General features: G+C 42.6%; 1 protein-coding gene across 11 annotated transcripts in view; it reads left to right on the top strand.

Moving 5' to 3' along the window:
- Positions 1-15,625, top strand: part of RELCH (RAB11 binding and LisH domain, coiled-coil and HEAT repeat containing) — a 403,047-nt gene that overhangs the window by 205,218 nt on the left and 182,204 nt on the right. For all 11 annotated transcript variants that reach the window (XR_004538476.1, XR_004538477.1, XM_033934993.1 and 8 more), the window contains 3 exons: positions 4,116-4,256; positions 9,517-9,681; positions 9,911-10,058. Coding sequence is in view for 9 of the 11 variants with exons in the window: in XM_033934993.1 (XP_033790884.1) it covers positions 4,116-4,256; positions 9,517-9,681; positions 9,911-10,058 (454 nt within the window). In the remaining 2 variants the exon portion in view is untranslated. The remainder of the gene's footprint in view (positions 1-4,115; positions 4,257-9,516; positions 9,682-9,910; positions 10,059-15,625) is intronic.

Below are 15,625 nucleotides of genomic sequence, written 5' to 3'. Positions count from 1 at the left end.
ATTCCATCCTATCCAAACCAATTCTTTTGCGGGATTCAGACTATGAAAGTTAGCCCATTCATATTCCAATTAGCGATCCTTTGTATTCATCGCATGCTTTTTAGAATTCCATCGCAGTTTTCCTCTCCACCACCTCTCTTGGAAGGGCATTCCAGGCATCTACCACCCTCTCCATGAAAAATAATTTCCTAACATAACTCTTAAGTCAGTACCCCTCAACCTCAATTTATGTCCTCTAGTTTTAAATGTCTGTATCATATCATCCCTGTCCCTCCTAACCTCTAGAGCAGTGGTCTCAAACTCGCGGCCCGGGGGCCACATGCGGCCCGCCAGGTACTATTTTGAGGCCCTCGGTTTGTTTATCATAATCACAAAAGTAAAATAAAACAGTTTCTTGATCATACGTCTCTTTAGCTATAAATTACAATATTATTATTAAGACTTAGCCAAAAGGAAAGATTTATAAACTATAAAGAGTTTTATCTCATGTAAAATTGTAATTTCTTTAATAAGACATTAACTATTTTTTTCTGTGGCCTTCCAAGTACCGACAAATCCAAAATGTGGCCCTGCAAATAGTTTTAGTTTGAGACCACTGCTCTAGAGTATGCATGTTGAGGTCTTCTAGTCTCTTCTTGTACTTTTGGCATAAACCCCCTACTATATTTGCCGCTTTCCTCTGAATCGCTTCAAGTCTTTTTATATTCTTGGCCAGATAAGGCCTCCAAAACTGAGCACAATACTCCCAAGTGGGGCTTCACAAATGACCTGTACAGCGGCATCAGTACCTCCTTTCGTCTGCAGGTTATGGATCTCTCTATGCAACCTACCAGAGGACACACATTGGGACATTAGCTTTGTCCTCTGCATTTATATGCAAGAGGTCACTCAAAGCTCAAAAAACTTTTCAATTCTGTGTCAGCAAAATTAATTGTAGGCATTGCGGTGGTGACGACAGTGGCTCCACCAGGGGTTGAGGAGGAAGAAGGAGGGTGGGAGCTCCCACCAGCGGTTCACATACCCTTAGGGGTACATACCATGTTTTCAGAGCCTTTGTCCTACACAAGATTCTACCACAACAGAGTGCTTCACACTTATCCAAAATTCCTATCCATAGTTGTCTTGGAATTTTATCTCAACTAATCAATAGTTCTCCCTGTTTTCTTTCCAAAGCTGCATTCGCATCCTGGAGAGGCAGCACTGCACACCTTGAACTGTAAATGTGGTTTGGCATACTAACTAGAATGCACTAAACCTCATAGAGGAATCCTCCCAGCTTTTGTGGCTTTTGACCCTAACAGACTTCAGGTTCTTGTTTCCAGAGAACAGTCTCTACTTGCTGGCAGACTAGACTGTATCTCCTCCATGTATACTCAGGCTGGGCTGACGCTACAAGGCCATGTAACAGCTCACAGTGCTCAAGCTATAGCTTCTTGACTAGCTCATTTCTACTCTGCATCCATTAAGGACTTTTGCAAAGCGACCAATTGGTCCTCAATCCATATCTTTATTTCTCACTACTGTTTGGAGCAAAATGCCAGAACAGACCTTTGGTTTGGACAAGCAGTTCTGTAAAATGATTTTACATCCTGAGCACCAGCTTTCCCTCCTACCCACCAGGCTGCTGATATATATCCATTATCCTTGTCCAAAGTCATATGAGAATATATGCCTTCTTGTCCTCTGAGAAAGCAAAGATAGTTATTTCCTGTTGCAGATTTTCTCCAAGGGCAGCAGACATATATTCTTTTTTTTTATTATTATTTATTTATAAATTTTTGAAATTTTAACAAGCATACCATCTTGTACAGAAAAGTGCAATCAAGAAAACATATCTTTGATTATTCTCAAAATTGAAAATAAACCAAAATTACATAAAAGGTAATAATTCCAACTTAATCGTACACTAGTCCTCAACAATGGATCCAAGATTCAGGAATTAGGAGTGAGTATAGTACAATAACAAAATTAACCAAAACACGTCATCTGTGCTGAAAGAGAGCTTAATAATTAAGACACCGATGTTTCTCCTTTTTCAAGGCGCTTCATGGAGAGGAAAGCAGACAAATGAGACGGTTCAAAGAAAATATATTTGAGGGAATTATACCTTATTACACACTTACAAGGGTATCTAAGAAAAAATAATCCCCCCATCTGGGTCACACTTGATTTTAACAATAAAAATTCCCTCCTTCTTTTCTGAGTTTCTCTCGAAACATCAGGAAAAACTTGAATATGGAAGCCAAGGAAATCTCTGGATCTATTTTTAAAGAAAAGTTTAAGAATCCAATCTCTGTCTGGAGCCAAAGCTACAGTCAGTAAGAGAGTGGCTGGACTAGCCACCTCTCTATCAGATTGTTCCAATAAAGCAATAACATCCAAAGGGTTTTCCTGTGGACTACCATCCTCATCTTTTTTTTGAGAATCCTGATTTTTTTAATAGGCAAGTAGTACACTCTTGACAATGGTGGCAGTGAACCTTCAGGAATTTTTAAATTTTCCAGAAAGTACCGTTTTATCATTTCTCCTGGAGGAATTGAGGCAACCTTTGGAAAGTTAATCAAACGTAAATTGTTAAACCGACTATTGTTTTCAAGTGCTTCTAATTTTCTTCTCAAATTAAGATTATCTTTCACAATCAAGTCTTGGTTGTTCTTAAACATTTTTAAGTCCTTCTTTTCTTCTTGTATCTCAGTTTTTATGACTACAATGTCCTGTTTCACATTTTTAATTTCATCTTTCTGAAATTCTAATTCTTTTTCCAAATTCTTTATCTGAGGACTGAGATAATTACCCAGACTAGAAACCAAGTCCCATAAAGATTCCAGTGTAACCTCTGGGGGTCGGATAGGGGCAAAGGAAAGTATTTGTGCACTGTTAGTTAGTTCATCTGAGTGTTTTACCTCCCCTGTGCCTTGTAGACCCTTAAGCACAGTTGTCCCAGTCGCTGGTTCTTTTACAAGGAGAAGTTCCCCTTGTGCTGTTCCCTGCAGCGAGCCCTCCGCTTCACTGGCCTCTCGAGATGAAAACTCTGCCTCTTTGGACATGCTCTCCTCCCTCGGAGAGCTGGCTCTCAGCGGCAGCGGCTGTAAGGGAGGCGTCCTGACGTCGGGGCTCAGCGTGACATCCAGCCCGGGGGTATCCGCCGAGACACTCCTATCAGCCGGCGCTCCCAACGGGCGATTCCCCAATCGGCTCGACTCACTTTGGAGACGCCGGAAAATGTCATCGACGGTGAGAACTGCGGGGCTCGAGCACTGGGAGGCTCCACCAACGTTCCTACCCTTTCTCTTCGGCATTGTTCGGTAGGTAGGAAAGACACTCTCCAGCGTCTTGTCAGCAACAGATAGCGGCAGCCATCTTGGATCCAGGCTCCAGACATATATTCTTACAACCTTCTCACCTCCCCTAATTGGCTTCTTAGCTTTTTTACTGAACTAATGGTCCTGCGAGCTGCTGTTGGGTGAGAAGGCGCCAGCACATGTGCAGTATAGGCACTGCCAATAAATTTAAAATGTCAGTACACTTTGTAGTGTCCGTACCATGTTCCTTGGATGATGTCACCGACACATGAGAATATATGTCTGCTCTCCTAGGAGGACATCTGCTACAAAAAGGCCGTATATTAAATCCCCTATCCTGATCATTTGGTCAATCTGGTCAGGTGAACAATAGTAGAGGCCCATCTGCATTCTCTTTTCCTTCACACATGGAATTTTTCTGTTGTAGTCTGATTCCTAAAGATGTTTTATTCTGTTTAACTTAATTTTCTCTTTAGTATATAAAGTCAATCCACTTCTCTCCCCCCCCCCCCCCGCCCTCTTCTATCCACCCTATAATTTGTAAATTATTTTTTACCTTAGAATCAAACTATCCCATTGGTATCCTCCTTCACCATGTCTTTTGCGATGTTTGCTTATTTACCTTTTAATTTATTGCTATATACTTTAACCCTCCCATATTATTTTTAGGATTCTAGCATTTGTATACAGATATTTCAATATGCGTTTTGAATTTCAAGACATATTGTTTAAGACATCAATTTTCTTACCACTACTCTTCAGTATATAGAATGGCAGCATTTCTTACATTTTTTTTTTGTTTGATTTTTTCAGAAAGAGATCCGTAGCTCACTGGTTCTGTCCATGCTACAGCAGATGCTAATGGAGGATAAGGCTGATATGGTACGGGAAGCTGTTATAAAAAGCCTCGGTATCATCATGGGTTATATTGATGATCAAGACAAATATCAGCAGGTATGGCTGAGATTTAGAGGTCACAGAGCATCTTGTCTCTTGATAGATGTGTAAAGTTGATGTGACATGAGCTACTACTAAAATGTGTGAGCCTAATACTAGATTTCTAGTTAACATTTGTGCTTCTAAAATGTTTCATTTGATAATTGAAGTACAGTGGAACCTTGGTTTACGAGCATAATTCGTTCCAGAAGCATGCTCGTAAACCAAAATACTCGTATATCAAAGTGAGTTTCCCCATAGGAAATAATGGAAACTCGCTTTGATATGTTCCCACTCCCCCCAAGGCCAGCGTCGCTGCTCCCCCTCTCCCCCCCCCCCTTGAACTTACCCGCTCGTCTGGCACCGGCATGCAGCCCACAGGACGTGCCGGTGCCGCTAGAAGATCTTCCTGCCTCTGCCAGGCCTTGAGCATGCATCTGCACATGCTCAAGGCCTTCTAATTCTCCCTCTCGCTGGTGCCAGATGGGGGGGTAAGTTCAAGTTGTTCGGGCGGGGGGTGCCGGTTCGCGCGGGGGTGGGGGTAGTGCCAGTTCGAGCGGGGGTGCCTTTGCGAGCGGGGGGGAGAGATGCCGGTTATCTAGGGGGCGGCTCGCAAATCGAATCAACACTCTGGTTGTGGGAGAGTGCAGACTCTTAGGTCGAGGATCTGCTTCCAAGGGGCAGATTGCTTTACAGTACACCCACTTGGACAGCCTGCACTAACATTTCGAGGACACGGGGACCGTTCTCTTGAGAGCAAGGCTCTCACCCATAGTGGGCTTGAGTGTGGGCTGCATGGCTCCAAGGTGGCTTTTTCCTGGATCGGAGATGACTGCGTTCCTCCCCCTATTTATGTGCGCTTGATTCAGTGGGGGTTGAAGTCTCCGGCCGATGCATTGGGCTCGAGAGGCAGTCAGAGACACAAACAGTTCAGATTCCAGACTTGAGGCAGAGGTTTCATTGATAAGAACACCTCAACTACTGGACTGTGCAAACCATGTATACCTGTTCAAGACGCTTTCTACTCTCTCTTCAAGCTCGTTATGGATTGAGGTATGCTGCATACAAACATCAGCTGGACAAGGAAGGCTGTTCCTTTCCTGTTAGTCTATAATTTATTAAGCTTGAAATGGCTAGTCCAATCAGTCAGCCTATGGAATTAATTGGGTCTATATTATCCTGCTTCCTACAGAGATCCCCTATTACAAGTAAACAGCTATGCTTTCTGTGTAAAAACTGTGTATATTCACTAGTGCTCACTATACGTATTGTCACATGCTACGCCCTTGACCAAGCCACTAGGCCAGGGGTGGGCAACTCCAGTCCTCAAGGGCCAGAATCCAGTCGGGTTTTCAGGATTTCCCCAATGAATATGCATTGAAAGCAGTGCATGCAAATAGCTCTAATGCATATTCATTGGGGAAATCCTGAAAACCCGACTGGATTTTGGCCCTCGAGGACCGGAGTTGCCCACGCCTGCACTAGGCGATTCTAGCGCTGACAGACTTTCGGATCTAGACATGTTCCCCTGAAATGGGGTAACCTTTCAGGTAGTATAATTGTCCCAAAAAGAGATACACAACTGGAACTTCAGACTTAAACTAAGAAACTTTTATTCAGGTCTTTGTCCACAGTTCAGATCCTTCAATAAATGAAACAAGGGAAAGCATACAGCCAAAACATTCTTCACAGCATTGTTTTAAAGTTCATATGTTTCACACCCTGCCTGAGCTTACAGGCCAAAAACCATCTGCCTCTTCACCAGAACAGGGTGACAAACAGAAATATTTATTTCTAAGAAAAAACTGAAAAGTGAATTGCTAGAGACTCATAATATGTGCATGGCTTGAACTGCAGGGAGCATGAAGCTCTAAATCAGGAATTTGAAATACCTTTGTACTCTTGCTTGCAAAAGGGAAAGGAAATCTTCTGGATCCCAAACTCACACTTTGTTATAATATAGGTTTCCCCACAAACTTTCACCTTCACATAACTTCCCAAAGACTTTTGATTTGTACCAGAGCTGTGTGATAAACATTTATCCTCCTTGGTAGCACATAAGGCTTTAATTCATAAGTTTTAAAAAACCCAACACTTTTTTTCTTTTTTTCCCTTTTTCCCATTTCTTGCTTTCTTCACCCGCAAGGTTCAGGTTGCACCCAGTCTTTATCATAACACAGTCTTACAGGTTGTCAAAAGGGAAAAACAGTTCACGAACCTGAACCTTCTCTCTTTTAAATGAAAAACTTTGAAGAGGCAAAACAGAATCATACCACCAATGGTTAAAGCAAAGTTCACTGTTCCCAAGTTAGGGACCTACCTCCATGCTGTTTTCCAGCACACCTAATTCAGCAGGCTCTTTCATAGTGTCCATAGCTTCCAAACTTTCTCGACTCTCTGTGGGTTCAATCTTACAATCCTCACTTTCCTCCAGCATGTGTGTTTCGCTCCCTTGCCGTTGCTCCAGGGGAATGTGCCACCTTTTCTCATGCTCAGGCCCTCCCCCTCCTGGCTTCAGAGCTTTCTCGTTATACCTCATGAAATCATGCCCTAACCTTCTGGAAAGGGGATGGCTTCTAGCACTCTAGGGCCCTGTATGAGCTTGTTTTAAAGGGATGTTCTCCTACAAAATGAAACCCTAACAGATTTTAAAATAGTTTTATTCCCACCAGGAACCTGTTATCTGCTTTTCTGTTCCCCTTCATTCTCATAGGAGTAGTCAGCTAACTCCAGCTCTTCTGACCCTGACAGAGGGGGTTATCTACAATTCTACATAATTTTGTGCCCCTGTTCTGTGCTCTATGTTGGTCAAACTTCTTGCCGGTTGAAAACCCGGTTGCTGGAGCATAGATCGTGCCTGAACACCCGGTGCATGGATGAACCGATGGTTATACATTGTCTTGAGGCTCAACATGAATTTAGCACTTCCCCTATGCATCTAGATGCGGTGATTGGCGGCATTAGTTAAGACAGAGAGAACAACACTGGATATACCTGTTAACAATCGGTCCAACGTATAGGGTTGAATGTCCGGATTGAATAGGTGGCATTTTTTGGTTGAAATCATGCTGATTGGTTGGCAGGCTGGAGCTGAGTGATGATTGGTCTGCGGGCCTCAAGAGGTAGAGTTTGGAGTAATAGAAGAGCTGCGATCTATAGCGTTTCCTGGCACCAGTAATACATTGATTGTGGAGTGCGTGAGAGTTTTGCATAGAGAGTTGTGCTGGATTGCTTATGATACAGGAAGTATTACCCCTGATGCAGCAAGAGCAAAAGGGAGATTTCCCCGTCAGGTGGGTTGACTGGCTACAAAGTCCGGGCAGTGGTGCATGATTTGTGAGCACGATTGGAGACAGCTGGGACTTCACTGGCAGCTAAGTCTTTTTCTGCTTATGTTGCAATATTTATGACTGTTTCACTGAAGTGCAGACTTTTCCACACAATGGATTTGTGAAATTCTTGGCGTGCTTTTTGTGAGGTGTTTTTTTGGGGGGCTGCTACTGTGCCTTATTTTTTCCACCACACTTGAGACACAAAAGTGGAGTTTTTTTGCCATATGAAGCTTAACTGAGGCTTTTTCTCCACTTTTTTTCTGTCTCTCTTTTTTCAGATTGTGGCTGAGTGAGTGATGTGTGTGTGAGGGTGGTGGTGTGGCCTTGCAGTATCTCAAAGACCGCCGGGTGTTCCATTTAGGGCATATTTTGAGGTGGTTGTTGATTGTTTATGTCCTTATCCTTAAGTGGTTTTGAATATGTTTTCCCTCAATTTCTTAGTGACAAATCTGGAACTGGGGCTGGGTTTGTCACAGTATGCATGGCTGAGTATGCAAATACAGTAAAACCTTGGTTTGCAAGTAACTTGGTATGCAAGTGTTTTGCAAGACAAGCAAAACATTTTATTAAATTTTAACTTGATGAACAAGCAATGTCTTGCAATACAAGTACATATAGTATACACACATCACATCATCACAATTGAGCCGACGGTTCTTCTCTCTCTGACACTGCAGGAGTGTAGTGACTGTTCTAAACAAGCAAGGTCTTGCGATACAAGTAGTACATACAGTATACACACGTCACATCATCGCAACTGAGCTGATGGTTCTTCTCTCTCTGACGCTGCGAAAGTGTAGTGACTGTTCTAAATGAGTGAAGACTACCGTATTTTCACGCATATAACGCGTGCGTTATACACAATTTTTACAAACCGTGCATAACCGTGCACGTTATACATGTGAGCGCATTGTACAATTTTTTTTTTTCATTCCAATCAGGCATCCCCCCTGCGAACCGGCATCCTCCCCCCCGCGATCCTACATCCCCCCAGCACCGCAAAACATCTCTTACTCGATTGGGCACCGGCACCAGCACCAATACACAGGACGTGCCAGTGCCAGTGCCCGAAGATCCTCCCTCGTTGGGCTGGGCTGGGCTGGGCGGTGCAAGGGAGATCCTCCTTCTTCCTTGTGCCGGGCTGGACTGGGCTTTGAGCATTTGCGCATGCTCAAAGCCTTCTGGTCTCGCTCTCTCCGAGAATCTCGGAGAGAGCGAGACCAGAAGGCTTTGAGCATGCGCAAATGCTCAAAGCCCAGTCCAGCCCGGCACAAGGAAGAAGGAGGATCTCCCTCGCACTGCCCAGCCCAGCCCAGCCCAACGAGGGAGGATCTTCGGGCACTGGCACGTCCTGTGCATTGGTGCTGGTGCCGGTGCCCAATCGGGTAAGAGATGTTTTGCGGTGCTGGGGGGGATGTAGGATCGTGGGGGAGGGGGGTGATGCGAGCGGGGGGGAGGATGCCGGTTCGCAGGCCAGAAGAGTAAGCGGGAGTGGGAAGAGGTTATAGCAGCATGCGTGGTATACGCGTGTGCGTGCTATATAAATTTTTTTTTTTTACTGAAATGCTTTGGACCCGCGCGCTATATGCGTATGCGTGTTATACACGTATGCGCGCTATATGCGTGAAAATACGGTAGTATTTTGTATTAAAGTTTTTGGGTTGTAATAAAGGTTGGGTTGTATTAAAGTTTTTGAGTTACCATTATTTCTTATGGAGAAATGTGCTTTGATATACAAATGTTTTGGATTACAAGCATAAATCTAGATTAGACATTTCAAATTATCCAGGAGTCCTACTCACTATTGGATTTACTAGCTATTCAGCTTAAGTGAAAGCAAAGTGCATTTTAAGTGGCCAAAATAAATTTTTCATCTAATATGGGCTGTGTTTACTAGTGAATATGAGTCTCTTAACCTGAGCTTTCTTTTTCCTCCATTCTGCCAGGGATTTGAACTGTTGCAAACAGCTTTGGGTGACCCCTCAGAAAGAGTAGTTAGTGCAACACATCAGGTATTCTTACCAGCCTATGCTGCATGGACAACAGAACTGAGCAACCTACAGTCTCACCTTATTCCTACGCTGCTAAATAAAATTGAAAAACTACTCAGGGTAAGGGATCTGCAGTTTCCACATTTAAATCGGCTATTTTATCATTAACTGGTTCATTTAAATTTTGTACCTTTTTCTCCATTGGTGATTAGATATCGCTCATTTCTTACCTACATTATTATAATCTGTTGATGCTAAACCAACCAAGAGTACTGGAGCAAATGCAATAGTAACAAAATAGATCACATCATATATTGTAGGCTGAAAGCATGTACCATTTTGCTTGCAGGAAGGTGACCATGGATTGGATGAGCATAAACTCCACATGTATCTCTCTGCCTTGCAGTCCTTGATCCCTTCACTCTTTGCTTTGGTGCTACAGAATGCACCATTCACTAGCAAAGCCAAGCTTCAGGGTGAAGTGCCACAGATAGAAGGTACATAAATCTTTACAGATGTCAAACTCCACACCAGAGTTACCATATTAGTAGAAAATCTATTCATGCACTCTGTTGAATAGTGAATCGGCAACATGCTAAAGTTCCTGCTAGTTATGCAAAGGTTCTGGTAAAATGACATAGCATGAAAAAATGTAAATTGTAAGTGAACGTAACTCTTGTTTGCTCCAGGTTAGGCTTTCCTCTTTATTTTTCACATTTTTAAGACTGCTGCCACCGGTCCACATAAAATAGATTTCTAGCCCCATAGTTTTTGGACTTTTCCTTAGTTGTGAGTCAGAGCTGAGGCACAGAAGTACCATCATGTGAGGATTTGTCATTTCCTTTCTATCATTGTCTCTATCTTTTTCCCTGTCTTGCCTCACTTATTAGAGGAAGTATTACTGTGTTCTAAAAGTGGTCTTCAAATAGGTTGTTATCTAGTAAGCAGTTTTTTGAAATGCCTGTACATAGTAGCTTTATTTTATAAAACCATTGGTAATCTTTCTTTTAAGGCAGTGAAACTGTGTGCCGTGGCAAGATTGCAGGTGTTCTGTGAGGCGCCGGTGCCAGATGACTACCTACAGAACGTGCCTCTCGCAGAGAGAGGCATGTCCTATAGACAATCAGCCTTTGCCCCCTCCGCCTCCCTGGCACCTCTCCGCACCTCTCCTGTTGAGCGCTCCCCCCCCCCCCCCCCCCCCCCCCCACACTGGAGGCTCAGGGCCTGTCTGCATGGCCTTTGAGCATACATGACGTCATCGCATCAATGTCTACACACTTCCAGGTGCCCTTCAGCATCCAGGTGCCTTGACTCCGGATAGTTTGTGAGACACTGTTTTAAGGGTTTCACAGTAATTAGACACATAGCTATGAAGAAGTTGTGTTTAACGTTATTTGCAAGGCAAAACTATTTGTGATTTATATTGATTGTTAATGCCTTTGACCTGCCACACATGTGAAGATTCTAAATGTTCACATAGGGATTAAATGCTAAATTCCATACGTAGGTGGAGGTCTCATGAAACACATACGGGACTATACTCCTCAAGATATCCTTTCATTGTTATAAACAAACAAAAAAAATGAAGTGATGGATCATCAAAACTGGGAACTTAATCTACACAGTTATAGTATACATTTCACTACAAGTTCTTCAGCATTAGTCCGTTCAAGTTTATATTCATGAACAATTTTCAAGTACTGAGCTCTGTATCGGGGGGTCTCACAGTACTCAGTCCATTAAAAGTGACATCAGCATCTTATGTCATCATGTATCAAATACCAATCACTGTTTATAATTCTTACATGTGTTGAATCATACCAATGGCATTCACTCCAGCATTTAAACCTGCTGGCACAACATTATTTGAATAGTAGATCTAAAACTGTTCCCTACAATTTTAATGTTCATAGTTGCCCCCTCACCAGTGTGAATATCATTGGTATGATTCATCATGTGCATTAATATTGCCCCACGCTGATATATAAGATGCTGATACCAATTTTTTTTTGTTTGTTTTAGTTATTAAAAGAACTGAGCACTGTGACATCCCTGATACAGAGCTCAAAACACATTGTTTTGAATGCTTTACAGCAGGGGTGTCCAATCTTTTGGCTTCCTTGGGCCGCATTGGCTGGAAAAAATGTTTCTGGGGCCGCACAAAAGCGCAAACGCTGCAGCAAGACAGAGGAGGGAGCCAGCAAGACGGTAAACACCCGGGGGCAGCAGAGGAAAACACTGCATCGCCCTCGACCGGGGCCGCACAAAATACTTCACGGGGCCGCAGGTTGGACACCCCTGCTTTACAGTGTTTGAGAATGCTCTGTTTTAAGATAAGTGAAAGTTCTTGTAAGACTTACCCCCTCTTCTACAAAGCCCTTTAACTCTCTATGGGCTTCGGGGCTTTGCCACGCAGAAGCGGCTAGCGCGGCTTTGTAAAAGAGGAGTTTAGTTCCTATACTTCTTTATCAACTTGCATGAAAGAGTTGAGTGCTCTAGCATTGAAGTTTCAAGATAAAATGCAGTAGACTGAGGAGAAGGTCGAAGCTTTCCAAGGAAAGACTAGACATGGGAAAAAAAAGTTTAAAGAAGTAAAGATATTAGGTACTACCATAGTTAAGGATAAAATTATACTTAAGAGCAGATTAGAACAAGTGGGAAAAGTATACCTGCCATCTCAAAATTGAACAACTTGAAGATCCAGGGATAGGGACCTAGATAAACATTTATAAAGTTTTAAAAACTCTTCAGGTTTATTTCCTCCTATTACAAAGGTATGCTATCTTGTATTGGAGAATAAGGTTCTGGAAATATGTCTGCCTTGGATATGAATTTAACAGTATTTTTAGAATCCTCAGAGGTTGTTGTACAGCATATGTCATTCATTAGTGGCCTTCATAGTTTTTGAACAAGGTGTGAACATGATTGTATTTCACATATCCTGTTTGATTTGGGTTTGTTTTGTTGTTAGGGGGTTTGTTTTTTTGGGGGGTTGCAAGTTATTTCTTGCTTTGCATGAATAAATGTGTAGCTTAGATGCTTCTTTATTCCTTTGTTATCCCTATAATTATCTTGTAAAGTATTTGAGGGTTAGCAATGTTTTCTATGTTACAAAGCAGCATTAAATTTTTCTAGAGTCTAAGAAATTGCTTAATCCTATGGTTTCAGCTCCAACTTGAGAAGGAGTAGAAGGTGGATAATCTGCATATAGAATATCTGCTGTTTGGTCATGCTTAAAATTTTTTTAATCAATTTCCTTTACAATTCTGCTATGTTCTCCTTCAAAGCTTCTGGTTTAATGGAGCTGTTACCTTTACTGTAATATGGTGATATAGATATAGTATAGGTTTTGATTTATTTTCTTTTGAAAAGTTTGTATTACTGTAGCAAGTGTGTTTTTGCTTGTGCTTTTTTAAAGTTGGAAAAAAAAAAACTTCCAACTGTGAGTGAAGTTCTAATTTTGTATTTATTTATTTAACAATTTATATACCGCATAAAACTATAAATAAACTTTACACATTGCTTACATACATATTATCCTGGTCACCCTTTAGTCGCTGAACATATGACACAACAATAGACAGACATAAGTTTCTCATCTCTTCCGGAAAAATAATTCAGTATCAGTACAGACATTATCAAATCATAATTTCAACAATTAGAATACAGGAGAGCATCAGTTGGTAATAACATCAAATCTAAGGAACACCTTGTTAAAACCCCATTCTGCTGCAAGAAGCACATCAGTCTGGAACCAGTGGGTAGTCACCCTCAAACCGCGAATTTCCTTGCAGAAGGTATCGATCATTTTCTTTGGCTCTGCCTCTCTCCTCAGTGAGCTGTGCTATAGCCCCTTCTGCAAGCAAGTTGAGAAGGTGTTTTACTGATTTGCTCTGACCTTTCTTTTCTTTTTCATCTTTACAAATCCTAGCCAGTGAGGGAGACTGACTGCCAAAGCATCCATCTCCAGCATACATTGGGTGTGGAAAACAATCCCCAATTTCATTGAAGGCGCACTTCACTAGGGGTGTGGCTGCTTTGTGGGGAGAGTTCTGAGCTGTTCTGTCCAACATGAGCCACCCTTCATACATTTAAAGAATTTTACAAGGTGGAGGTAAAGTAGTGTGATTAGGTGTAATAAAACTGTCAGGCAATTACAAATAAGCAATTGCTCTAGACTCATGTCTATGGAGCACAAGCACCTCACACACAATCTCCCTGATTCTTCCTAATGCAGTCTTATTGGAAAGTATGAGACCAGAAAATATCTTAAACTTATTTTATTATGAAAATAGATAGAAATATATGGCAAGGCACATAAAAAATCCGCTATAATAAAACCCTTAGCGAGCATGTGCACTTCAGTCTCCGTGCCGCCGCATGCAGTTAGAAGGAGCATGGTTTCGTGCGGCGGTTTCCGCATGCACAGTGGGAAGAAGGAGCGTGCGGTGGTTTCCCCATCTCGACAACGAGCGTTGGAGCCTGCGGTGATTTAAACATCGCCTTCCCTCTGCCACGCTGCAAAAGCCAGGAGACTTCTCCATGTGCTACATATATCCTTCCCTCCGTGACACTGGACAGGGGGAGCAGGGAAGGGCTACTGCTGGACAGGGGGAGCAGGAAACAGGTACTGCTGGATGGGGGGAAGTGAAAGGAAGGGAGAAGGGCTACTTCTGGACAGGGGGAGCAGGGAACAGGTACTGCTGGATGGAGGAGGTGAAAGGAAAGGAGAATGGCTACTGCTGGACAGGGGGGTCAGGGGGGAGACAGAAAGAAAGAAAGACATTCAGGGGCAGGGAAAGAGACAGACAGAAAGAAAGACAGACAGGGGGCGGGGAGAGATACAGAAAGAAATAAAGACAGACAGACGGGGCAGGGAGAGATACAGAAAGAAATAAAGACAGACAGGGGGCCAAGGAGAGAGAAAGCAAGACAGACATTCAGAAAGAGAAAGAAAGAAATGCCTAAGTCTACACATCTATTCTAGCACCCGTTAATGAAACGGGCTAAAAAACTAGTAGACTAATAATCAGTGATAAATATATATCAGCACACAATAAGTAAATATGTAATTACACTAAGTAATCAGAAAATATGACTAATTATAGTATACAATATATTTATTCCTACCAACTGTAATTCCTGTTAAAAGAATACAAGCAGCAACTCTGATAGCTTGGCTTATTACCAAGAGTCCCAAAAGAACCTTATCCTTACCAAGCAGATACTCTTATCTGAGCCCAGCAAACTATAGAGATAAATCCTCTGGCTCACCCTTAGATTCAGCTGATGTCAGCTCACAAGGTGTGAAGGATTTCTTTCTTTGTTGGACTACAAGCATACCGCAAGCACAGATGTTCAGTCGGAGTAGATGTAGAATCCTCGCTGTGTCATGGCACATGGTCTTTTCCCTCAGATAACAGCCACAGCACTAAGCTGCCAGTCTTCATGGTACAGGTTGCATAGCAGAGACCAAGTTCGTTAGTCCAAACACAGATAGTCCCTCTCTTTTCCTCTCCCTCAGTCGAGGGTAGGCATAACCCCAGAGATTCTTCTTTTATCAGTTCTTATTCCCTATAAAACACAGGAGAGCTCCACAATACTAGATCCGGACTCCTCCCAATCCAGAATTGTCTGAGGATTATTTTTGTGCGGTCTCTCTGTTTCAGGGCTTCATACAGGTGACCTACAAGAACCAATCAGGAGCTGTTCAGCAGGGGATTTTTGGTCACATTGAAGAATAATGAATAGTCTTCGTAGAGTCCGCTGGGCCACCAGCATGTCTCGCAAAGATGACAAGGGCACAAAAGCATAGCAATGCCTGCAAAACTTTCTGTCCTCCACATGTTCTCACAGCAACAAAGTCCCAATGCTGGTAAATGATTTTGGTTGTACACACACAGTTTTTGTAAACAAGTTCATAATACACCAGGAGAGAAAAGATGGTTCTTGGCCTAAATTTGTAGGCCTGAAAGCTTCAATAGAGCAGGGATAATCCCTACAGTAGCAGCTTGCCAGGACTTAGCTTTTGAGTCCTCAGTATTGACAGCAGGCTCATCTGTAC

This window comes from Geotrypetes seraphini, chromosome 2, assembly GCF_902459505.1.
Source record: "Geotrypetes seraphini chromosome 2, aGeoSer1.1, whole genome shotgun sequence".
In the NCBI taxonomy this organism is placed as follows: Eukaryota; Metazoa; Chordata; class Amphibia; order Gymnophiona; family Dermophiidae; genus Geotrypetes; species Geotrypetes seraphini.
The sequence above is the reverse complement of the archived record's forward strand: the minus strand, read 5'-3'. Positions and strand labels throughout refer to the sequence as shown.